Consider the following 27,224-nt stretch of genomic DNA (forward strand, 5'->3'; position numbering starts at 1 on the left):
TGCATTCCTGAACCATAGGAAAAGACTATTAGAACCCTAGGAAGCTAAATTTTTTAAAGAACAGTATAAAAGCATTCTTGTTCTGTACTGTTTTGATAGCTAAATTGTTGTTATTAGTATGTAAAGTGATTCTTGTTGTTCCTGCTTTACTCCATCCTTTCCATTATCATCTAAGGAAAACTTTTTTTATGGTACTTCAAAGGAAATGGTACTTCTTGTACTATAGTAACAGAGTTAATATCAGTGCTTCCCTAAAAAAGTGCGTTAGAGTGCTAGTCTGCCAGAGAAAAGGAAGCAAAGATTGTAGCTGCACACTATACATCTGTAATTTTGCAGTTTCTGCTAGGGAGTAAATAAAGATCTGGGGGAGGGGATGAGGGAAGGAGGGTGGAAATCCAGGGAAGGGGAATGTGAGTGTGGATGCAGCACTGAAACACAAATGTGATGACTGTGATTACCGAGCTGTGAGATTTAATGAGAAAGCCTGTATTAGAGTGAAGTAGAAAATCATAACCATCACCTCTAGACTATAGGAGTATAATTGGATCTCAGCCCCAGCAAAAGTAAATAAGTAAGTTAGTGACATTTTTAACAAACTTAAATATATTGACAATAAGAGGGGAAGTTATCTCGATTACTGTATTTTTGCAGTATACTTTTTTAAAGTTTCTCAGCTTGCACTAAAAAGAGATTCATTGTCATAAAATGAAAGAAACTAGTGTGTTTTTGTGAGGGGATTAAATAAGAAGCAAAGTAAGGCAGAAATACCATAGCTATTACAGTATTAGCAAATTTCCCAAATGTCCTAGGTGCTTGCAATTCAGTAAACATCTTTAACAGCATAGCTTTAAAATTAAATTTTACAAACATTATGGGTAATGCTTTAATAGTATGCAAATTGCAATGAAGTCAGCAGTGGCAAAGCTGACCTCTTAGCAATACAGATATTTTATGTTTAAACCAGTTATCTTTTTACAGTTCCCTCTACCTCAGTAAGTGTCAGGTGCGTCAAGAGGCTCCTCATCAGAGGAGCATAAATAAACTCAAAGGAGCAGCAGCCTGTGCCTGATTTTTATACACAGCAAGGCAGTTGCACAAATCAACATTTTAAGCTATATGTTTTGTCATTGCTAGAATATTGCTAATATTTTTGCTAAAACTCATATATATATATGGATAGGGAAAGTAACATAAAGGGGAAAATACTTAGCCCGCATTTCCCTGCTATTTTTAAATAAATTAATTTATATTAGTTGACATATCCTTCTTCAGAGTCTGACTATTCTTGCTTAATTGTGCATTGGTGACAAAGTAGTTTTCATATTGCACAATTTTATGTTATTAATAGTTCAATATCTAAAAAGCTGATAAAAATTCCCAGTAATTTCTCCCTGTAGGAGGAAAAAATTGTGTAGTAAGAAAACATTCACATCTCTAGGGGTAACATAGCATCAAATAGACTATCAAGGCATGGAAAGAATCTCCTTCAATTTCAGAACATGTTAAATAAGCATTCAATGAGTGTCTTTGAGGAACACAGTGTAGGAGTTTTAACTTCAAAATGTTTGACACTATTGAACCTCTCAAAATATTTGACTCAAAACATTGAATCGAAAGATTTTAGGTCAAAACTTCTGCAGTTTTGTGAGTTGATATGTCTAGGAAATTTTGGAACTAGTTACTAAGCACACACATATTTTTAATGATTAGGTTAATAAATATGTAGCATTTCCCAAGCATATAGAAGTTTAAAATGGACCTACTAGGGGAAAAAATAAGCTGCATTTGTACTATGAGTACAGCACAGTAAAATTGCTAAGAAAAGGCTATAACATTTTTATGTTTGCTCTGCCATGCCTTCCTGGGCTGTTTTGCATAGTTTTCCATAGGAAGCATTGGTTTTGAGAAACTTACCTTTCCTTGCTATTTTTAGGTAGACGTGTATGCGTCAATCTGCTATGGGAACAGTGGGAGGCGGAATTTCTCTTGCACAAGTGTGCTGTCCTAAATCCTGAACCTGGGTAGCTTTAGCCTTAAGAGCATGGCTGTTCTGAATGCCCAGCCCTGGGAACTGAGCTAGGTGTGTTGCTGGTCTGTGTGATTTGGTACAGAAACCCTATAGAGAAATGTGACTTTTAGTCCTATCTGTGCATTGGATGATAGACAGACTCTTTAACCATCCATTTTTTAAGGACACTGCACTGCTCTAGAAGTGCAAACACAGAAAACGGTAGGAACAATAAGAGCAGGGCAAATAATGGAGGTTTTAATTAAGTAAGATTAAGTTTATAATTTTAGCACTTTCTGTGCATGACTAGTCTTTTCTCTTCTTGACTGTTTGAGGGTCCTGAGGCTGACCTAGGAAGGTCTTGAATCTTCTTTATGTACAACATATTTTAGTTCTGGCCTTCTATAACAATTTTTTTTCTCCCTGACAGGGAAAAAACCAAGGTTGTGTTGATTAATTACTAATTTAATGGGACAATTTCTGGGTTTGTAAGAATTGGGCTGTGTGGGTTTACAGTTGTGGCATATGAAGAAGTGTCACTGAAGGAGATGGAAGGCATGTGGCAGCTACGAAGAAATTCTCTCTGTTATGATGATGGGTTTGGCTGGATCTGCATCCTTGTTAATTTGTGTCTTCCACATGTCTTTAGCAAACACTCTTCTGTCATCCCAGCCCTTTCCACTGTCAGAGCAAGCCTGTTCCCCACCTGTCCCCCAATTATTAGAATCTCTGTCACTCTCTTTCTGCAAGCCGGAGATGCAGACCTGCAAGACAAGAAAAGTAGAAAAGGGTCCCGGCCTTTGTTCAATTTCCATTCTTACAAGAACTTTTTTTCACCTGGCAATTTTGGGATGCTGTTGTCAGAAACTATTCAGTCTCAATTAACCTCTGGAGAGGTTAATTCTTTCATAATTTCCTTCAATGATTTTTGATATTTATGATGCAGGGAACTTCTCTGGGTTTATAACTGAGATCTGTATAATGCACTGGGCATGCCATGCTCTTGTGTTGTGTTTAATGTTACCTTGAATAGAATGATGAGAGGCTGGTGAATAGTCAGGAATAAAGACACAAAAGGTGCAGATTTTAAATTAGCAGCATGATCATGGCATCTTCATGGCTTTGGTCAGACAGTGCTGCTGAGCCCACACTACTGATTGCATTTGCACTCCCCAGTCCTGAAAGTCACAGGTCATGGATATCTGAAAGCCAAGGGAAACCCTGCAAAAAAGTATTGCTCATATTTTATAGGCTTCCCCCCACCCCTCCCCCCATAATTTCTGATGGCTCTGAGAACTGTCTGAAGTTCCTCTTGCTATAGCACAGCCCTAACTGTCTAAAATTTCATTTTATACTGTAACGATAGACCTAAAATTCACTGTGCTGTTACTTAAACTCTACATGGAATTTAAGTACCTTGATATGTATGAACATTGTTTTGTAATTTTGCTCATTCTGTGTGGCGGTTTCATATTGTTGTGATGGTTTTAGCACACTGAAAACAAAGCAGTATCATTATTCTTAATATAAAAACATTTCTGAGATTTATGACAATGGAAACACTTAGCTAAGATTTTAGCTGGTAACAAGCATGCCCTGATTAACAGAATTAATTTCCTGCATGATCAAAACACAGTGTGTCCTTTTAAACAGGACTCTTAAATATTCAGCTCAAAGTAAACATTTCATGATACAGGATTTAAAAAAAATAAAAATATTGATTCAGTTCTTAAGAGAGTGTGCAAGATGAAGAGTCAAGGAAGCCATAACAGACTAAGAAAGTATTCAGTAGCAATGAGGTCTCTGTTTTAATTATGCAGAGTAGGGAGAGAAAAACAAATGCCTAAACTTAGGGTAGAAGCAGTTGCTTGAAGCCTAATGCAGTCCAAGAAGCCTAATGCTGCCAAATGATGGCCCAGCGATCTTAAAGGTATTTCCAACCTAAATAATCCCATCATTCCGTTATACAAATTTTATATACAAATGTGACAAAGTCACATTTTAAAATTCTGGTGTGACTTCTTGAAAGTATTCCTTCTACCTTTGGTGTTTTCTTCCATAAAAGACCTTTTGGTTGGTGTAGGGATGGCATGATGGATGAATAAGTCTGTCTGTATAGAGTTTTTGGACTAACTCTTGCCTGCCAAAGAATGCTTTTGTAATCTACATCTTCATGGAAGATATTCTGAACCATATAATTCTCAACATAATTTATTCAGTAGCTGTACTGTGACAGAGCCAGGGTCTTCTTTGTGTTCTGTAATAAAGCCTTCTAATAAATACATGGAAAAGTATTCAGAATATTGTGACAGAAGAGAATTGTAAGCACATAAATGCTACTCTTATCAGCTTAATTCTGGAAAGAAATTATTCTCAATTTTAAATCTCAAGAAATTTCACCAATTGCAGATATGCAGAGTGACAAGCTGGAATGTGCATCCTTTTTAAAAGTGACATCTGAGTTTGCAGTTTGTTGAAATATACATATGAGTGAGTATTCTAAGTTTACATGCTGCCTGGGGCCATCTGACCACCTCCTTGCTGGCAGAAAGTGGATTGTGTGCTTTAATTTCAGAGGCTGCTTTTATTCAGCTTAAGTTCAAATAATGGCAGAGGAACAAAATATATGTATTTCTTATATAATTCTCACTAAGTACAGTGTAGTGTGGCAGAAGTAAAGTTTCTCTACAGAACTGTAAAGAAAGGGTAATGCAAGATAGGATATTTTCATCACTTAAATTTAACTGAATGTATTATTAACAATTTGTATATCTAAGCCACAGAATTATTTGCCTACAGTAACGTGGTTCCTAACAAATCACTTTTGCTCCCTGGGAGACACTGTGTGAAAATACTTTCCTTTCAACACCAAATCAGTAATATTTATTCTAGTAAATTCCAAAATAAAAAAAAAAACAACAAACTGTAGCTGAAAATCTCTGAGCTCATATCTCCAATTTACATTGGTGTAAATTTTGAGTCTCTTGTTTGACACATTATACCATATAACCTTTTATTCTCCTTCCTCATACAGTAAGTCATTATCCCTTGCATTTCTCCACTTCAGAATAAGGTCATTCCAACATGTAGGTCTAATAAGAAATACAATGTATTTTCATTGATTTGTATTGTCACTGATTACTCCTTCATGTTGTATAGTGATCTGTATAGTAAAGGACGTTTTATGTTGTCCTGCAAAGCCAGTCTTAAGGAACAGATTTGTACCCCAGGCTCTCCCAATTTATTTATAAGTTCTTGGTTTTTAGAAAATGAGCTTTAGAAAATAGCCTTGAAATTATTTACCATTATTAATCAATCACTAGAACTGAGAATTAGGCACTAGTCTAGATTTTTTTTTTCACCTTTTTTCCTCAGACTATAGTTTTTTCATAGTCTTGTTTTAGAGACTGGTTCCTTCAGGCTCAGGAAAATGAGAGAATTTTGTCATTTGAGTATTGGAAATATTTCAGTTTAATTTAAAACAGAATATTTTAAACTCATTCCATCCTAGTAGGTAGAGAATCTCTACAAGTGTGTAACAAGACCGTCATCAGCATCTTCATTGTCTTTTTATTGCAAAAATGGTCACTTAGAAGAAGACTATGAAGCAGAAAACTACTGCTGCATGTAATTCCTAACCTTTTCCCCCCCCATGTTCAGTTTTTCACATATTCTGATGTACTACATCCTCAAAAAAAAGAAGGAACTGAATTTCAATTCTAAGATGGGCCACTAGGAGTAAGTGAATAATTACCTCCCACCCAATTTCTATTAGCAATATTTGGGACTATGCATATCCCAGTAGACTTTTTGAGAGTTTGCTGTGTCCATAAAGGTGTGTTGTAGAGATTGTTCTTAAGTTTATGTAATGAATTATATGTAGGGCAATCTGAAAATTAAAGGTTTAAATGTAAATCAAGTAGCTTTTCTATATTTGATTGGGAATGTATAAAGTTGTTACTTTATTCTCCCAGAATATTGCAAAACTAGTCCTTCATTACCACTAAAGATTTTAAGTTGAAAAGAAACTGCAGTAGGTTTATTGCATGTCTGTGCTCTGTACTTTTTTCTATATTGTGCCTTGTACCTGTTAGCTCAGATTGTGTAAAATGTAGTTTTTTGAGACTTAAACTGATCAATACCTACTCAAGGTCTTCAAAGCCTCTTTGGATTTGCAGTGGATATCAGTATAACAGAGACAAAAAAAATGCTTAAGTACAACAGTGAGATAGATGAATACATAGAGAAAAGAAATCAGAGAGATCCATCTGAAACTCTGTGCTGTCTGAGTTTGAATTGCTGTAATTGTTCACGAACGTTGAAGATAGAAATTGGGTTTAAAAATAAAAATAGTTGATTTATAGAGAGATCATATTTCTGAAGTGAAGGAACTGGGTTGTATTCAGGCTTCGTAGGGTATGCTGTTGATGGAGCTCATAATCCTTAGTATAAGAGGGCCTTATAGCTGCAAGGAAGAAATTGTGGATTCTTATTTATCCCTCTTCATATATTTACGTGCCCTTTACATCCTGCTTTTCCTTTCCTCCACTATTCTATTTAATCATTGATTTTCTTCTCCCATTTTCCATATTTGTTATTGGTTTCCCTAAAAATATTTTTGCAAGTGAACAGGGCATGACCAACCTGTGAAAAACTGCTGCCTTTATTTTTAACTTTTTTTATTTTAAAATATCGAGGAAATTGTAGGATAGGGAATTAGAAAATACAAGGGAAAAATCTATCTGAATTATTATGATAGTTTTGCTATTTAAGAAATAGCCTGTGTTCATACAATTCAGGGTTCAGTTTTAATTATGATGTGTGATGTTCCAGAGCTTAGGCTACTCCCTCTTTTTAGTGTCCTGGGGTGGGAGGGGTAAGGAAGATTGTATACACAATTTCAATAACAGCCAAGAAGACCCCAAAACCTCTACCTAAACTGCAGCCAAAACCCATAGCTAAAAAAGTAGGAATTACTTATCTTGATTTACAAACCTGTCCTGAAAAAAGGGAATTTTTTTGTTTCAAGTTTTCCACAAGATTTCCCCTCAAGGCTTAAAACGGTCACAGATTTTAATTGATAGATCTAATTGTTTTAGAAAATTACTGATTACTGACAACAGGGCTTTAGACGGAATGTGTCATGTCAACATATATAACATATGTGTCATGCCAACATATATAACAGAAATTAAAATTGTAACAGTGGATTACTGCTTTGTGGTAAAAACAAATTAAATGAACAGAATCATAGCCTTATGTGCACAATGCAAAATACTCTGTTGAAAGACTATCCTTACTGGTGAAGAATCCTTCCAAAAAAAGAAATTCATTCAGGAACCTCTATATACTGTGGAAGTGGACTGTTTATCAGTTCAGAGGAAAATGCTCTTGGGAAGCAGAACAGAAAGGGCATGCAGGTTATTTGCTGCTGTGGTTGTTTCTGAGTTATATAAATGGCAATTTTAGTTATAGTTTCTGAGAAAGCAGAATAGTTTTATAGCTCTCTCAAAACTTAGCGTTTTACTCTAACTGGACATTCTCAGCTATTTTAGCTAATGTTTCTTCACTGGTAACGTCTATGATTTAATTTTCCACTATTTTAAAATAGGTATGAAGGCCTTGAATTATGTTTAAATACACAGTGAACGACCTGCATGGACTAGTCAGAATTTTTATCTTCTATCTCCTTAAAAAATTGCTGAATTTTCTGTATTTTCTGGGGGTTTTTTGCTTGTTGGATTGTTTTTAAATTTCTCAAAAACATATTGGGATTTTTTGAAAAACATAACTAATTTCACTGTAAGAAGCAGCTGAGATAGAAAGCTATAAAAGTTTGAATGAGAAATTTTAAAAGGAAATGGAATTTCCAAATCACTTACATTATTTTTCAGCAAAAATTACACTAAGGCAAGGCCTAAGCAAATATAGAAACTGTTATTGCCTCTAGCTTATAAAGACATTCCAGTCTTCTTTCAGACTTTCCCTACTGACATTCTTCAGTGCCTGTTTCCCTTCACTTGCTTGCATTTTTCTTACATTTTACAGACTGCCCATCTCTCTAGCCCTTTCACTACTTTATGGCTTCTGTTGTTCCACAGATTGGTAACTCTGCTGTGCTGTCAGCAAACAAATAAACTCTTTACTTCCCTGCCTCACACAGCAGAAATTACAGGAGAGTCCTTATAGAAAAATTTCCTCCGTGCCATTTGCATTTCCTTGCCATAGCACCAAATATTTAAGCAGGCATTCCACTCCTAATGGAAATAGCAGTATGTAGTTACACGGAAGTAGTGGTTTTTGAAGCATTATCAGAATTTGTAATGTGTTTTTCTTTCAGTGAAGCATATTAAAAGAAAACAATGGCATATCAGCCCCAAAGTGCTTTTGAACTTACTCTAGGCTCTGTTCTTTCTGCTGTTCCTAGGGGCAAGTGTGGCCAACAGCAGATTTTATCCTTGTGTCATCTGGTTCTCTGAGCCTCAGAAGAATACTGATCACCACAGCTGCAATAAATAAAGTGTCTATTCAATAAGTTATGATGCCAAATATTATTCCACATTCTTCTGGACAGGCATAGTCTGATGGAAAACAGCGAATCTCACTTATTGCCTTTTTCCTTGCAATTAAAGTTGCTGAGTAATCAGTCTGTTCCAGATACAGGAAAGGAGAATGTGAATAATGCCAATCTGCTTGGGTTTGTTTACAATTACTATTTAAAGGAAAAATACCTGTAGCAATACGGCTTTCATTAATTATGAAGCACAGACAGTGTGTTAACAACATAAATCTTGAAGCCTGTAAGAAAAATATCTTTATGTATCTACCTGTTCTATCACGGTGCTTGGTTTCTAATATCGTTTTTATTCATGCTTAGGCATTTTTATGTAGCACTTGATTGGATATACATCTCATGGAATATATAACAAATTCTCTGATAGAAGCTTCAATAGTTCATTTCTAGCATTTTGGATTATGCTGTAGTTCTTCTCTGACTTAATGGTTCAGCCTCTTCACTATCTCATACAAGGAGAAAACAATGGTGTGAATAATTTGGTTAAAACTGTTGCAGTCCAAAAATATTTGTTTTAAATGAATTCTTTCCGAATGATTTTTTTAATGTTCTGTTTTGTTTTCTCCCCTCTTTGTTTTCTTTTTCTAGGCTGAGGTTCAGCTATGCTATCTGGAAGCACAAAGAGATGCTGTTGAACAGATGTCCTTAAAACTGTACAGTGAGCAGTACAACAGCAGTAGCAAGCGAAAGGAAGAGTTTGCTGATATGTCAAAAGTTCACACAGTGGGAAGTAATGGGTAGGGAACTATTCTTTTTGTTGTTTTATTCTCACTGATCTGTTTTGGTTTTTTTTTACATGATACACTTTTTCTTACTACTAGTTAACCAGGATTTTTCTTTCTAGGCCAAGAGGCAGGGAAAAACTGTTTTTAGTGCTCTCTTTTTTTAAAAGTATATGGATGCAAAAATAATGAGTTCTGGATAATTTATCCAAATGATGGTTTGTTCATAGTAACACCTAATATAATCTAATAGTTAACTGTTACATGAATTTAAAAAAAATTGTGTCCTTTTTCTTTAGGCTTTTCTTCTCCAGCAGCTTCATATTATTTGATTTCTTAACACCTTCCAAGGAATAATCTTGATAGTGTAATCGTATCTCTGCAAGACCTCTATAATCATTGTCCTCCTAGTGACTAAGAAATATGAATATGAGGCCATTCAATTGTAGTTCAAACATCCAGGTTTTTGTACTTCAAGAAAGCATTGATTTGAATTGTTTTTCCTTTTTTTTTTTTTAGGCTGTATTTCCTCTACTTGTTTTTTCTTTTAATTAATGTTAGCACGCATATACATGTGTATATCATATATAAAAATGTGCATTCAAAAGCATTCTTTCTTAATATTTGAACAAATTAATCACTGGAATATGCTAAAATGAGTTCTAGCTTTCTTTTTCACAATCAAGGAAACTTGCAGTTCTGGAAGAAGACTTTTTCTTTAATGTCTTCTGAAAACCATATCTTCCAACTACTAGTGGCCCAAAATGAACATAGAAAAACCTCCCAGTGGGATCATAATAGTGTAGGCAGGTCAAAGGACCCAACTAGTGCTCATTGTTTGGGGATGCCTTCATCCTGATGGAAGTTTCCTTGTAACTGGCAAGTAGAGTAGAACTTTTGCCTGCAATTTACTATGCAAGAAAGTCTTTGACAAAGGTGTTCATGAGTTCTTTATCTCCAGAACTCCCCTTTCCAATTGTTAACTCGATGTTCAGGTCTTGGAAACACAGTTTTATTAAATTACCAACTGTAAAGATAAATAAGCCTAGTAAACATCCCCTCTTATTATACAGAAAGGTGGCTGTTTTAGAAAAGTTGATTTGGGCTAATTATGTAGGATTACTGAGATCTTGATTAAATATGCAGAAATCTGTCAGATTCTCAAACACGCCAGCGCAGCTAGTGGCAACCATAAAAATTATTTGTTCAGAATTGGTGTGTGTATGTATATAAATGTACACTGAGGGCTACATGTTTAAACCAGCTTCTAATTTTGCAGCCATCACTGAATGTGAGCAAGGCTTAAGCTTGGAATATTGAGGAGGATGTAAGACACATCAACAGATGCTTGATTTTCCTGAGGGGAGGGGATGTAAAGCTTTATGCTTCACAGAGAAATCCAGTTTGTAACTCTACATACCGTATGTGATAATCAAATAGTTTCTTAAATGCACTTGTTTTCACTTGTAATTATATGCTTTGAACTGGAAATGATCATCTGGTAGTATTTCAAACCTGTTTAGTGCTGTGGCTGCCTTTCTGGGCCCATAAGGCCATCTCAGACCATAGAGGCTTAACAGTGACTTCAGAAGCCAAAGGGCTAGAATCAGACCAGTACAATACCACTTATTCAGCCATTGTAGAAACTAGCAGGGACTAAATTCAGCTGGAAAACTTTTAGTTCAACCCATCTGAGGTGCTGTGTTGAAAAACATGAAATTCCTTCCAGCTATTTAAAAATATAATCGATGCAACATTACCTTATTGCATGAAAACAATGGATAGAAACTCCACAGTAGCATGACCTAGCTAGAGACAGATCTCTACAGAGAAAGGGCCATTTGCACAAATAAGAGTATCTATCCATTTGCTGTTGTGGAAGTTTGATCTAGGAAAAAGAAGCATGTCCACAGGGAGAACAAGAGATATTTTAAACTAAGAATTTTTTATATGATGTGTGCATGTGTGTGTAGGAGATTAGGGAGATGACTTTGTCGAGGAAACAGCTAAACTGAGATAGGTAGGGTAGTATTTGCAGAATAGTATGATTCTAGTGGGTGTGTAAGGAACCAGAGATTTCCTGCAAAACAGTAATCTTGTTAAAACAGCAATAGAGAAGGTTTTCATTTATTAGCATGAAAATGTCCAAAGTGACTGAGAAGGAGAAAAGAATTAGTATCCACTGCAGGAGAACACCAGCTAGCCAGGAGCTAAGAGGTACCCGAGAGTAGTTTATGGCAGGTCCAAAATGTTATGGTAAATCTGGCTGGAAATACTGTAACCCCTCAAAACTGGAGATGAGTGCATTGAGGTCCTGTTGGGAGATATGGACAGTGACATTGCACAGCATGAAAGCCAGAACCTGAGATCCTGTCATCAGTGGGTACTGGGCCTTCGTGCATGACACTTTGAGAGAAAAGCATTAGAGGGGGCTTTAAGTACGTGCTGAACATAGGGAAGTTTTAAAATTGTGTAAGGTGATAACTCTGAATTCCTCTGTATCTCCCTAATTAAAACATGTCAAAAGAGTTCCATAAAATTATGACCCGGAAACTTGAAGAGACATTTTGTCTGGCTGAATTTTTTGGTGGGTGTACCAGTGTGTTTACAGTACTTCTAAATGCCATGTGAGTTCTTCCATCAAAGAAATACAACAAACTGGAAGTGTGTGTTAAACATGGGGAAAAAGGCTGATGGAAATAGCTTCACATTCCTTTTTATTTATTAATGCCACAGACGAACTGGTTTTCTCATGAGAAAGGTGCTCATGAATTTTCATTCAAAATAATAAATTGTCCACATTTTAAGAAATATGTTTAGGGTTCAAGGGATTAGACATGCAACTCTGCATATCTGATTCCTGGTTTACCAAGACAAAATATACTTCTTAATGTAATTTTGGTTATTACATAGCTAATGGTTTTAGCTTATGAACCAACAAACTTCATCAAGGAAGCAGTTTTTACCTGCCCTTTAACTAATATTATACATTTTTGTTGGCAATGTTTGGGTACTTTTAATAGAGGATTTTTTTCTTTTTCAATAAACAGATGAACTAATTTATTCATTTTTTAGTGTTTGGTGAATTCAGATGATCAACCAAAATTGGATCTTTTCTATGATAATTGCATCTTTGATACACATCAGTATTTCAGAAGTCATGCTTTCTGTGGTTCTGCCTGTGGCGATATAAAAGAAAGATCTGCTAAGCTCAGGAAAAGTAGATTCTGAATAAAAAAGAAATATTAAATATATCACAGAAATACTGACAGATATGTTTCAATCTTAACCTCTCTCTAGTCCTACAATTCCTTGATTTTTTTTAATATCTTTTTAGCAGCTTAGTAACTTGCATCCTCTTCCAAACAGTAATTTAATAGTGATCAGTAAATCCACTCATTTAGATGCAAGATATTAATTTTAAAAAATCTGTTTTTAAAAATATCAAGTATCAGAGATATTCTAAAACCACTGAAAGTATTGCAAACATATTAAAAACATGTTGATGATGCTCTGTAGGCTGACTTCGCTATCTTCAGGCTCAGGCAAATAACTGCCATAGGCAGTTGCTTAAAAACACTCCTAGATGACTTGACTTCACTTCAGAAAACAAGAAAAAATAATAAAAACCAAAACAGACAAAAAACCAAAACAAAACCAAAAACCCACCCCCCCTCAAAAACCGCAAACGAAAAACCCAAGAAACCCCCCAACCAACAAAAAAAAAAACCACTTTACAAAAAGGAGAGAAGAAGTACATTATGTAAACTATGGGGAAGAGAACCAAATCTCTTTTGTCTTGTATCCCTTCCTGAGCCTTTTCCAGTGAATCCTGTTTCACTCTTGGTTTTGGGTTGAGTTTCTGTTTAGAACAGAAACTTTACTTTGAAATCAAAATATTCAGTCATTTTCTAGTGCCCATCTATGTTTTATAAAGGTCAAAGAAAAGTGCGTTTCTGTTTCTTTAAAAGATTGGTTCATTTCAATACACTGATAAATGGACCAGCTTGGCTTGTAGGTAATATGTGGGTCTTTAGACACAAAGGATATGTTTGGATCCTGCAGGTCTCTTGCCTATTACAGAAAAATCCAAGTCCACCTCCTAGTGCATTTTCCAAAGGCATCCCATGCCATTCTGTGTGTAGGCTTTGTTTCATATCATCTTCATATATGAATTTAGGATTTTTCACTGGTACAAGCCATCCAAGTCGAACGGAATCTATAGCAATTTACAGGTTATGAAATCTAACATCTTCTGTTATAGAACATGTGTTTTAATAACTGCCTGCCAGTTTTACATCTTTGAATAATATTTGGATAAGATGGAAGAGAAGAAAAGGAGCAGTAGGTACTGAAGATGCAGAACGGTAATACTGCTTTCTGAGGAAGGGATGAAGATTCAGTAACACTGCCAAATATACAATTCAAAATGGAGCTTAGTTTTGTTTTAGTTATCAAATGATATCTGAGTCAAATACCTCCTGAAACAGAAAAAAAGCCCTGAACTCTTAGTGAGACTTATATTTCAATAATAGTAACCTGACCTTTTTTGCTTGCTCTTCTTTCTTTATGGTAATACTGCTTACCTTCTCAGGGCAGCAAGCAGTTTTAAGTAAGTGCACCTCATAAATTATTAAGTATACTAAGTACAGTGGATTAAACTAGAGGGTTACTTCAGAAGCAGGAATCAGTGCTTGTGCATTATACAATACTTTCTTTGTTGTCAATTCATTGAAAATAATACCATGGAAAGCAAATGCTTTTTTCTCTCTTGCCTGCTTTCTTGAGCAAAGACAGTTCTACTTGTCACAACTTTATCTGTAAGCTTTCAAAATTACCACGCACGTGGTACTCTAGTTAATAACAAATAAAACTGCAGTAGTACTAATGATATTAAAAGTGTGTTTAGTTTTTTGTTTCTCTGTTGAAGCACTCCTCATTTTTTAATGGATTTGCTAAAAAAAGTTCTTAATAATTGGAGAAATTAGCTTTAGTGGAACATGCGCTGCTCTTTGATCAGTATGGGAGTTTCTTGATACTGGCAAGGCTTTTGTTAGTTCCAATTTTGCAAATTTGAAGATCCCGTTTCAAGAGGTATCTATTTGATGAATGTGCAGTTTTTCAGCATGTACTTTCTGTCTTGTATCACAGTGTTTTAGAAGAATCTATGCTTTACTTATTCACTAGGCTTTCAATAGAGAATCACATTAATCCTTTTAAGCTCCTTATTCTAATGATTTATTTTGTTGAAAACCGTAGTGATCCTCCTTTGAATTTTAATGATTGCTGGCTATTCAAGGATTCATTGTTTTGACTTCCTGTCCTTACCTTTGTTTCTTACATGTCTGTAGGGAACACCTGTCTAATACTGTATCTGGCCTTAGTTCTCACTGGCTTACCATATTCACTCAAGCCTATCTTAAGGCGTTAAGTTGAAATGCTAGCTACTCATCCATGAAAATAAATGTAGGATATTTACAAAGATAGGCAGATAGACAGCAGGGGGATGGCTGAATGGATTGAGTAATTTTTTGATGTAAATATTATTTTCATATGAATTATATCAAGGTGATTGTTGCAAAATTTGCTCAATATAAAGCCAGCACTGTAAAAATAATTAAACAACACCTATAGGGGATTTATATTTCAGAATTTTTGAAGCAAATGCAGTATGCCAACAGTAGTCAGGATTTGGCATCAGCTGCTGAATTTAGGTCATGGCACTGGATTAAATTGGATTTCAGTTTTCATTTTCATCCACACTGTATAAATACAGAATGTCTCTTTAGAAATATAACTTGGAACATCATGAGTTTTCAAGAATATATTATTCTAATACAAGATTTTAACAACTACACAGTATTTATGCATAATACATTTTGTTCCTTATCTACAGCCTTTTGGACTTTGATTCAGAATACCAGGAGCTCTGGGATTGGCTGATTGACATGGAATCCATTGTGATGGACAGCCATGACCTGATGATGTCAGAGGAGCAGCAGCAGCATCTTTACAAGGTTAGCACTACGGTTACTGCCTTTACCTAGCTATAGAAGATCTGATTAGCTTGACAAGTCTTTCTCTCACAGGATATCGCTGCGTTCATTGTATGTATCATGGTGTCTATTAGAATTCCCTTCCCTGTCCCCAACCTCATTTCCATCTCCTGTGCACTGACAGGCTGCACCGACATCATAATTGCAAGAAAGTTCCCTTTATCACATTCTATTTGGTGTAATTCTATAGAAGGACAAAGATTTGTCTTCAAGATGAATAGAAATAAATGAAACTGCATTAATAAATAGACTGAAACAAAATGAAGGAAAAAATGAAATGGGAATTTCTAACAAAATGTGTTTTGATTGGAGCTTTCAGCTGGATTTTTATCCACCTTTCAGACATCATCTGGAAAGAAAGACATTTGCCTTGATTTTGGTTTGCTGCTGCCAGGATTCAGGACTCTTCCAATTTAATTTTTATTAGTTACACATAAAGTAGATATTGTCATGTTAAGTCTTCACACTTGGTTGTGATTTGAGCAACATGATTTTGAACTTGTAGGGTGAAGCTATAGGGTCTAATTCTAGCATATATATATGTACATATGTGTGTGTGTATATATATATATATATATATATGTGTATATGTACATACATGCATACAGACACACATGGTTGCTTTTATTTGCCATAGTAACCTTAACCCAGAAGATTTATAATTTCTTTTAGATAGATAATACTTGTAAGAACTTCCTCAAAATGTGTGACTTGATCCTAAAATTGATTCAGGCTTCACTGTGTGTCTGAGGAGCTGTGGGTCTGAAGGGTGGGGGGGCAAGGAGGGGCTTTCAACAGAAATATCAGGCTGCAGTAAATCTTCCTCATTTAGGCAATTTTTATTGGAGTAATTCTGACAGTTGTCATCCTTGAATTGCTTTGAGCATATGGCATATTTCAAAGAGCAGATTGTGAATCATAAAAAATAAAATTAATAACTAACCACAGAATCAGCAACACTATAATGACAAGAAACAACTACCCTCTAGCTTTTTTTTATTTCTTATCAAATAAATGGTACATTCAAGGTCAAATAGAAGTTGTTCTCTTCCTTATATGATTGCATGATTCAATAATTTCTTAAATACAATGATTTTTTTCTTGCTTTGGCATCCTATTTTCTTGATACTGTCTTTGAATTTTATTCTTTCTTATTTTAGTTATTCTATTTAAAATACCCAGTAAGAAGGGGTTGTCGTGTGAGTTAAAATATGTTTATAAATGCAAATATAGTTTGGATCCAAACTATTTAGGGTGTGAGTTTCATTCACTGGCCTCCATTTCTTGCTTTGACAATCATTGTTTATTTTTGCTATTGTCTTTTTCCTAACACTGTAAATACTTAATCAGACTTAATCGCACATTAACAGACCTGGCTTGGCAGGCTCAGAAATAAACAATGTCAGAAATGAGTAAAGACTTTCTTGTATGTCTAAAATAAGGTGTTTTCGTCGTTAGGGCCTGTCTGTATAAGGCCAGCTTGTAGTGTGACAAATTTAACCTCTAGTTTTGGTCCTATACTAAAAAAATAAATTGATAAACATAAATTTTAAGGTAACAATCCATCCATCAATATGAGAAGGAGCAAAGATTAAGCATCCAGTTCAAGTATTTTAGATACTATTTAGTATACTTCCTCTCTTATGTCCAAATGTAACCCCTAAGAATAATTATAGATGGTAAGGCTGAGATAATAGTGCATGACGAGAAGAGTAAAACAGGGCAAGAATTTAATAATATGTACAGTATAATATGGTAAAAAATGGGTAATACTATATATGCAAAATGGGAATATTTTCTTAATGTTATGAAATTCTGAATGTGATAGGCATGAAACTTCCGAAAGTTTGTATGACAGAGTAGCTGAGTCTGCAGCCTGTGCAGCAGAGACAAACCAGCAGTGATTCCAAAGGACGGGCAGCTTATTTGTCCTGCAATTTCTGCCAGGAGGTCACAGGCTACTGTTCCCCATCCCAAAACTGCTTATCTGGTACTTGGTCACTACAAAACCACTTGAAGAAGGGTAGGAACAGACTCCTTGCCCTCCTGCTGTGACTATTCACTGCATTTACCTTTCTAGTAAGAGCAGCAAGCAAATTTTTAAGGACTGAATAAAAGCCTTAACTAGAGATGTGGAGTTTGCTTAAAAGTTGACTGAGAAGCGTCCACAAAGCAGGAGGACTATTTGCAGGTAATGTAAAAATCTTAAGTGCATTGCATTTAGAACGATCATTCTTTCAAAAGAAAAAAAAACCAAAAAACCCAAACCAAAAAAAAATAACAAGAAACCTCCAACACGACAATGAACAACCTCTCAAAGTGTTGAAAGCCCGATAATTTCAGACATTTAAAAGTAGACAAAGGATAACATTAGCTAATGGAATTGAGGGAACAATTCTGCACTAGCAAAGGTAAGACCAGATAAATCTCTAGCTCTTTACCATCCCTAATTTTAGAGATTTGTGTAACAATGAATCATGTCCTCAAAACGAATATTAATAGTTTTATAAAACTAGCCTAGTAAACCTCTCTTCTGATCAGTGATGGCACTCATTTTATTCAGAGGCTTTTTGAGAGTCGTGGATGGTCGAGTGCTCATGAGCACTGCCTGCGCTTCCCAGAGAGCGCAGCCATTCTGATCTGCAGGGACAGAAACCCAGGCAGCGATTATTACCAGAGCTCCTCAATGATGTGGGGTGTTATGAAAACACAGGTCTTGCTCTGGTTTCTCTTTATCAATTACATCTTCAAACGTGAACGTGCTAATTGCACTCTCTGCATTTTCCTGGATTCTCCTAAAACCACAGATCTCTCTTCTCAGTTGCTGAGCTGACAAGTAATTGCAGCTCAGAGCCAGCTCAGCAAGCAGCCCCTGCCAGGGAACCTGCTGTGGTATCACTATTACCAACAGTAATCATTGCCCCTAAGGAGTCTATGAATGGGAAGGAGCAATGATGAAACAGGTAATTCAGAAGGGGCAAGCATACATTAAAGCAGCATAGCACAATATATAAATGCTAATATTGCATATAGGAAAATGAAATATATTTTCATGGTTAGAGTATTTTCACAGTATCTATCTTCAGAGGCAATATATACTTAAGTCAACTCTCTAATTTTTTTTCTAATATTCCATGAACTTCATAGTTTTTTACTAGGATCCCTATTATCCCTCTTTAAGTAGGTTTTATTTTGCTCTCATAATAGGAACAGCATAGCCATATTTTTATAATACTGAATATGAATATACTACTTTCTCTAGACTTCCTAGATTTCAGTTCGTAGATTTTAAAAAAAGAGAACATAGACCTAAATGATTTCTACTTTATAGCTCTAAACTAGCTAATGATTTTGAAAATCAGCTAGTCTTTGATAAAATGGCAGTAAAAGAATGAATTGATGACAGTTTATTTTTCCTCTAATGCTTTATCTATTAATTAAGAAAAAACTAAAAGGAACACTTTCATGTTTTGGATTCTTACTTCTTTGTACTTCTATAGCAGCTCAGTTTGATGCCAAATGTATCATGTTTATTTCATTTTAATCTACTGCATGTGAGCCTGATCTTATAAGCTCTAAGTACACAGAACTTGCATTGACTTCAGCTGTATTCATATGCTGTTACTGGAGGATCAAACTCAAAGAATTTAAACTCTGCTAATTAGCCCTTTAGTAGGAACTTGAGTGATTCTGTACCTTGAATGTTCAAAAATGAACCAAATCAGTATTTACAAGAACTGTCGAGATTAGAAGTGAGTATACTGGCAGAAAAGTTAATGATAATTCTTTCCATTTTCCTCTGAAGATTAATTACAAAACTTAATTGTGTTAGATTAAAACCCTATTTAAATAAGTACAGTATGATTGTTAAAATTGTTAGTATGTTCAGAACAAAATTAACCAAGCATTTGAAAATATAAAATAAAATAAATATTTTTTTTTCTGATTACAAGCAGTGTATGGTGGTTTTCATGCAAACTGCATAAGCCATAAGTCTTTTACTAGTAATTCTTCAGCAATGATTATGATAGATGGAAAAAGGTCCATATGTAGTAATGCAAAGATTTTGAAAGCATTTAGTTGGTACAGCTTTTGAACAGGTTAACTGCTGAGCTCTTTCATCAAGGGGAAGTGGTCCACTGTATTAAATAACACAAAAATGCACATCAAAAACTAAGGATATATTTCAAAAAAAGTTGACGGGGGAAAAAAATCTCCCAGCATTTTTTGTTTCCCTGCTGGAAGCTCTGTCCCTGCTTGGAAGGTGCAGTTAATTTCCTCCTCTGGGTGTGCTGCTGCTCCATTGTGCCTTTCTCGCTGGCTCAGTGTGCTGTGGCCCGGAGTGGATCAAACAAACCGTGGTGAAAGTTTCCCTCATTTGCATCACTTCTAGACAGCCCTGTCGTACTCTTTGCTGACAGGAAATCACTGTCTTTGTCACCTTTTTTCAGTGATCTCCTTTTGGCAGAGATTGGCCATGTGACCAGGATTAATCACAACAACAGTTCTGGCTCAGAACTCAATGACATGTTTTCCTCAGCACTTCAATAATGGTGTAGAGGAGTCAGTAGGAAATGACTACATTAATTTCAGAGTGAAAAGATAATTAACACTTAAGGACTAGTGCTATAACCTATGGAGCTATTATTCAAATTAAAACTAATTTATTGCAAACTTGTGAAAAAAAAAAAAACACAAAAAACTGTTTTTTAAACAACTGTTAAAATAATCTTGCACGAGTCCCTGAGTTTAAAAAGAAGCACAAACTATATTTAACGTGGTAATATAAATACATAAAGACTTCAACATTTGAAACTGGAGGCTAAAGTATGTAAAGTGCTTACTTAGATGATATGAATAGGATACTGGCAAACAAAAGCAGCAGTGTGCTCCTAGAATGCTGTGCTTCAAGGAGTTTCCTTGGCAACAGAAATGCAGTTCCAAAAGTAGACAGAACTTTCCTCAGAAAACATACTATTAATAACAACCTTCCGGAACAACTTGGAACAATTTGACTACTTGGCAATAAAATGCCAAGTGTTCTGCAAATTAATCTAACACATAAGAGTTATATGTTTCTCTTGCCCATAATTCTCCTGAACTGGGGGCCTGAGTTCTCAGCTGTTAGAGGATACAAATGTGCAAAGCGGTTCCAAATGCTGCACAAACAGAGAGACGGCTCAAATAGCAGCAGCCTATAAAGATCAATTAATGTTCTTCGTATCATTTTAACTTGTAAACCAGATTAGTTTAATTGGATTACTTTGTTCCATTTAAAGCAAGTTCCGCGTACCTTCTGAAGCTGCATTGCAGTTCAGTCTTTATTTCAAGTAGATTTTCCATACAAAGAAAACTTATTAAAAGATTAACAGCCTGCAGAGTGATATATTTGGACAATATGCTTAGGGGATTGGTTATAAACTATAAAATGTGAAGTTATTTGCTCCTAAGCTGCATATTCTGCACAGTCCAGGATGCTTTCTGTCTGTCTGGTAACCCATCAGTGCCTGCATGGAATTGCTAAAATAGTCAGTTTTAGTCAGAAGAAAATGATGGTTGTCAGTTTAGAGGAAGCTCTCAGCACATGTCAGGATTGAGACCCTTGTAGGGAGTAACTACAAATCTGCTATGCATGCAGTAATTTTAGGCATGTCATCATTTCTGCATGAGCCAAAAGAATAAACTAATTTCAGTTTGGCCTTGCCAATAGGAATCATTAGAATTCCACTAAAGGCCATAAGTTTACTAGACAGGAAAGGTAGGCTGTGCTAGTGCCTTGACTTTCCCTGAATTCTGAGCTCTAAAGGTTAAAAGTAATCAATATCTCATTGTGCAGCCTGATAATAAGTAATAACCATGATGTTAAAATCTAAATGACTGCAGATAGCGCTTAGGTGTGTTGACCCATTTGGAAGGGCTTTTTAATTGCAATCAGAATAGTCATTATAGTTTGCTAATCAACTTTTAGGCTACCTTGCAAAAATCACCACCTTTATGAAAAATTACTTTAATTCTATTAGCAGTTATGTCCTAAAGTGAAAGCTTTTATTTCATCTGACAAAGTTTTATCTGCAAAATATCTGCTAAGATAGAGATACTCACTAACAATAGCATGTCTATTACTTAGGTAATAGTATGTCTGTACTTATGTCTGCATACATGAATTGATACATGTCTCAGTGGAAGTTAATTGTTGTTTCTTACACTCTAGTATGTTTTTAACTGTCATGTATTTTAAAATGACTTTGCACAGAAGTGGCTTCAGTTACTGTTCTTCACAAAGTTCAGTAATTTTCATGTGCTAGGCTGGATTTTTTTTTTCCCCCAGCAGATTAAGAACCTCTATGACTTTCTCCACTAGGTAGGAAAATCATGGTTTGTATGAGAAGTCTCAAAAATGCATGATATACCAAATAGCAGTAAAAGTCTGACTGCTATTACAGTGTTAACTAAATGAGTTCAGGACCTGACACAGCAAAGTTTCCCACTCTCTCATTACAAGGGGTGATGAAATTGGTTACATTTTTCTGCACAAGTATTTTCACTTCAGTTGCACTGGGGAACAGAGTAATAATTCCTTTGTGACCCATCCTATAACAACTAGTTCATTTTTCAGTGGTTCACATGTTCATGTAACAGGATTAAATTCCTTGCTAATTCTGGCAAATTTTGTATTTTTCAAAGCAGAAAATATAAATATTGTTGGGAAAATTCTTACTTAAAGCAGAGAAATGTTAAGTTTTAATGTCTTATATAATTACAATAGGAAAATACTCATTGCCACATCTACAGAACTAAAATATATCGAAAATGAATACAAAAAGAATGTGAAAAATATTTTTACATTTTCTTGGTTGCTTTCACAATATTTTTCAAATGCATTTTTGAAGAGAGTGTTGTAATTTGTACAGAGCAGACTTCCGGTATTTCTGCAAAAAGCAGCTTCATGCATTTCTTAAGAATAAGTGGGTTTCTCCCACTTCTTCCCAGCATGATGTTGACGATGAACTTCACATTGTAGCAATGCAGTATTTACTGAGCTTGTAGCAAAAACCAGCACAGCTTTTTGGAGATTAAAGCAGTGTGTCTAGAATGAAAGAGGCATTTGACTTCAAACAAAAGTAAATGTGTACCACATAGCTGTCATCACCATTCCTTACTACAGCTGCAAAACATGGACAATTTACAGTCATCACGTCAAGCATCTTAGTCAACTCCACATGCTCTGTGTTTGTGCCCTTGCTGCTATAAAATAGCTAGATAAGGTCCTAAGCAGTGAGACTTTAAGCTGCCTTCCACTGGTCTCTCCAGTTAATATATTGAAATAAGATAAAATGAGGAATGTTAATAACACAATGACAACATGATTTTTGAAACTCTGTGTGGACATGATACTGATTTTTTTAGCAGCTTGGTGTATCTATCTGTTTTAAAGCAGTGAAGATAAAAATATAATGAGCAAAAATTATAGGTGGCAATAGTATTATTATTCTATTCCTCAAGTTAGTTGCCAATTTTTAATGCACTTCCCTATTTTTCCACATCATAGTCCAGGGGAAAATAGAAATTATTTTAAACTTATAGGAACTACATGGTTTATTTGTGATGTTTTGCATCATAAAGATAATACAGGAACTACTATTTTCTTCCCAAATTACTCCTCATCAGTATACCTCAAAAGTAATCAATACTGTAATATTTCTTTCATAAAAGTAAACAAAAAAAAAATGACCATAGAATAGTTTTTTGGCAGATTTTCTATATGAAACCCAAATTCACTAAATCTCCATAAACTTTCAGTGGCAATATATACAATGAATTTATGACTAAATGATAAAAAATAAGTTGCTGTGAAGTGTATCAGTTTATAATCTCCTGAATTTTTATTTGTATATGTATTGTCTTTTTATTTTTATAAATATATATGATAGACTGTATTTATATATTGAAAATATGTAAAATATCAATATAAATTATTTATGTGTATATATTTGAAACCTTTTTACATACTTAAGGTTGGGTGGTATTTTTACTTTGTGTGTATACACTTTTCATATATTGTACTAAAAATAGCTACATAATTTTGTCCAAATTTCTCCTTCTAACAAGGTAAAATAAGGAATCACTATACTTTAATTCATAATTTTTGCAGTTGTGGCTGCATCAGGTCCAGTGGAGGCTGCAACCAACTCCTGTGGCAAGCGTGAAATATTTGTGGTTCTTAACTTCTTGTGGGTGATGTTGTTTTGCAGAATTCATGGTTGCTATAGAGTGCCAGTGATCATGAAACTGTAAATGTTAAAGTTGGCTCTATGAAGAGATGCTTTTGGGGGGAAAGAGCTGTAGAGCCCTTCACATCCTGTTCTGGAATGACAGGTGCTATTATAGATGTGAAGGACATGTGCCAGCTGTGTTACAAGCTGCAGGGAACACTATGCAGAGGTTGTAATTTCCCCAGTAATACACTGGGACAAGGAGCCATGTGGGAAAACTGGTTTAACTGCCATGGGAGCAAAGTAGACCAGCCCCTATCATGAGGAGTTTTCTCTAAGGGGTAATTCAGAGCAGAAGCTTGTTAAGTACTCTGAAATATTTTCAGGAAAACACTTTTCTCTCTTACCTGTTTCTCCTGTGATTGGATAAAGAGACTATGAAGATCAGACTCTAAATTTGCCACTCACTCATTCTGGTATCACAAAAAAGAGGGTATTTTTGTACCACTGTATAATGTTTATGCAATACTCCAGTTTGAAACTTATTTGTGATACATTTAGATTTTGACAGACATTGCACTGGAGTTTGATTATCTCTGCTTTACCCATTGCTTTTTCCCAGAAATGGGCCACTATGGATATATAATTTTTCTGGTGGTAACTTTTTAAAGCTGAACATGAATTGAGATTAACATGCTTATTTTTTGATGGCCTTCCTCCAGACACAAAGAAGATGTATGTGGAAGAACAATAATTCCTAAGAACTCTAAGCTTGTTGTCATGTGTTGAAAGATCAATTAAACGCCATCAGAGGTCAGAAGTGGACAGTCATGTGATCCCATTTTGTTGCCTAAAAAATTTCATTGCTATTATTTTGGTTTTTCAGCAAGAGTATGTAATTTTTAGCCTCTAAGAAGAACTGGTCAGAGGGGTACAAATAATGAAAAGTAAATGAAAAGCTATAGAAAGTTTTCTTAACCAAAACCAGAAACAAAAATGAGGATATGGTAAGGTGCCAGGAACTAGAGCAACCCTGTGTAACTGTAGACATGAAACATTTCTTAATTGTATCTCTTTGCCAGGATCACTTGTGACATACACAGTTCTTATTCAGAGGGAAGACATTAAGGTAAAACCAATCTAATATATGTCTCCAAACAGTGGGAGAACTATCAGGAGAAGTGCCAGAATAGAAAGAGCAGAGCACACACATAGATGTAATTTGAAAGAACCCATGAAGCAGGGCAGATGCAGGCTGGCTGAAAATGTTGGCTTTTCAGTGCAACATATGTAGTGTAACAGGCAACAGAAAAAGTAGGAATAGAAATGTTCTTGACAAAAAAGAGGCAGGCAGCCAGATCGAATATCACAGTTACCTTTGAAATTAAAATATATTGTCTGAAACCATTGACAATTTGAGGTTTTAATGAAGAAGTAGATATCGGCAATGTGGCTTAAGCAAATCTAAAGATTCTCAGTGTTCTAGCAATGCAGAAGGCTGCCAGGCATTCAATTGCTATATTTGCAACTATGCTATTAGATCAATGACTAATTTGATACCAGCTGGATTACAGAGTCAGCTGCAGAGCAACACTGATAAGGAGCAAAATTAGACTGGAAAGATGCAACCAAGCACTGCAGATGGGCAATGAAATCATGATGAAACCAGTGAATAAGTGCAGTCGATCAACAAACAACCACTGAAATAAGAGATGCCATCTCTTAAAGTTTACTACAGTTGTTTTAGAAGAATTCTACTCACCCAAGCTCTGGTTTCAATTGAAAGACAATAATCAAAGCAGTACCTGAAAGAAACAGGAAAGTCACTGTGATTGCTCCCTGGCATTCTAGCCAAATATAGCATATCTGAAGATGAGCACTTAAATGTAGAATTGAAAATTCCCCAAATCACCCTAGAGAAAAGCAAAAGGGAATTCCGTTAGCCTAGTAAAACTGCTGGAAAATGCGATGTGGCAAAGCAAAGACCCTAGCCCCACAGAATGTAATGGATAAAACATTTACTGTTGGTCAGAAAATCCTGGTATAAACTGATTCCAAAATACCTGCACAAAATGCCAAAAACATGGGATATTTTACTTTTTTTTTTCAGGGCAACAGTACTCACCATGGTGTCCAAAACATGTTTTGGAACAGTGATCTGAAAGAACAGCAGAGTCGTTCTATTGTGTATTTTGTCAGGTATCTGTAGGCTTTTGTGCTCATCATTCTGAGCTTCTAGCTCCCTAGAAGCTCAGTGTAACATGGACCTGACACCCTTCCTGTAGTGAGTATCTGATGTCAGTCTAAGCATAGGAACGAGAAATGTCGAAGAGGAGGCAATCCATAGACAACCCTTAAATGGAAACCTGGAGAGGAATATTAATCTAAATGCAGAAAACATGAAAGAATGCGAGTCATTTGTGGGGCCATATGTTGGTTTTTGAAGGGTTTTGCTGCTGGCCAGGAGAAACTAGGAGTACCCCAGGAAAACAGGCAGAACAGTTGGCAGATGATTCTGTCTGTAACAGACATGAACACTTTTACAAATTTTTTACACACTTGGCAAAGGCCTATGGATTTTTGCCATGATAAATACAAAGTAATGAATAAAAGAGGTTAATGGCCAAGAGAAAATAAAAAAGAGGAGGGGGAGAGAGGAGAAGAGGAGTGGGCAATGCAGCAAGATACCAGTCATTTAATAGTACAATTATTTGAAAGAACTGGGCATTAGGAGAATCTCTTGATGATACAGAGCTCCTGTAGCAATTTCTCTGTGATTTTTCCTGGCACCATAGCAGAAGTAGTGAATGAGTGTGGGGTAAGTTGGAATTACAGTGGATTCCTTCCAGCTGAGACCCTCAGAGAGCTCTAGTTTCTAAAATCAGTGAAACTAGAAACTTCTGTCTTGCCTAGAAGTAACAGCCCAACTTTTTCCTTCTCATGCACATTTCATTTGTCTTCCAGGAGAAGTAATTCCCCAGGAGTTACCTGGTGGCAATAGCTCACGTTTAAGACACCACTAGCTGCCTTCAACTACAGACAGACCCACATCCTACCTGTTTTTGTTTGTTTTTTTTTCTAATTCCAGTGCTGAATTTATCTCTACAAATCAATGATCAATACTCAGTCCTCCATAAAATCAGATTAACATATTCAGGAATTTAGCATTTAGATGCAAAGAGAGGAGAATATAGCTATTTAAAGAAGCATGTTTTCATTTAGCTCAGTTGTGCATAGATATATATATGTATGTATGTATTTTGTCTAACAGCACAAATGCTAAATAAGTGAACTTTACTCTTCTCGGCACATTTCAAAGTTACTCAGTGTATTAAATATTGAGCAATAAAATGTGCATTTCATGGAAACATTTATGTTTGGTTCATATTAATTAAATTCAATCCTTCCTGTTTGAAGCCAGATTAAAAGAGACGTTGAATATTGCTGTCCAATTGCAACAAGCAGCAGCAAGCATTGCCTGTTTTGTGGGGTATATGGCAGGAGTTTTTTGCATCTCTTTTAGAGCCAAGCCTGCCACAAGCTGTGTCTTGACTGAAGAACAGGGTATTCTCTGTGTGAACTAACCATTTCCATAGACAATGCTTTTTGCTGCCATGGTAGGAAATCTTGCCTTTAGTACTGAGGTATGCT

At 35.5% G+C, this 27,224-nt stretch overlaps 1 protein-coding gene across 4 annotated transcripts in view; it reads left to right on the forward strand.

The window, feature by feature from the left end:
• Positions 1–27,224, forward strand: part of AKAP6 (A-kinase anchoring protein 6) — a 256,359-nt gene that overhangs the window by 164,313 nt on the left and 64,822 nt on the right. For all 4 annotated transcript variants that reach the window (XM_058025610.1, XM_058025611.1, XM_058025613.1 and 1 more), the window contains exons 8-9: positions 9,171–9,319; positions 15,201–15,321. In XM_058025610.1, coding sequence (XP_057881593.1) covers positions 9,171–9,319; positions 15,201–15,321 — 270 coding nt within the window. The remainder of the gene's footprint in view (positions 1–9,170; positions 9,320–15,200; positions 15,322–27,224) is intronic.

The sequence above is a fragment of the Melospiza georgiana genome, chromosome 6, assembly GCF_028018845.1.
Source record: "Melospiza georgiana isolate bMelGeo1 chromosome 6, bMelGeo1.pri, whole genome shotgun sequence".
NCBI classification, from domain to species: domain Eukaryota; kingdom Metazoa; phylum Chordata; class Aves; order Passeriformes; family Passerellidae; genus Melospiza; species Melospiza georgiana.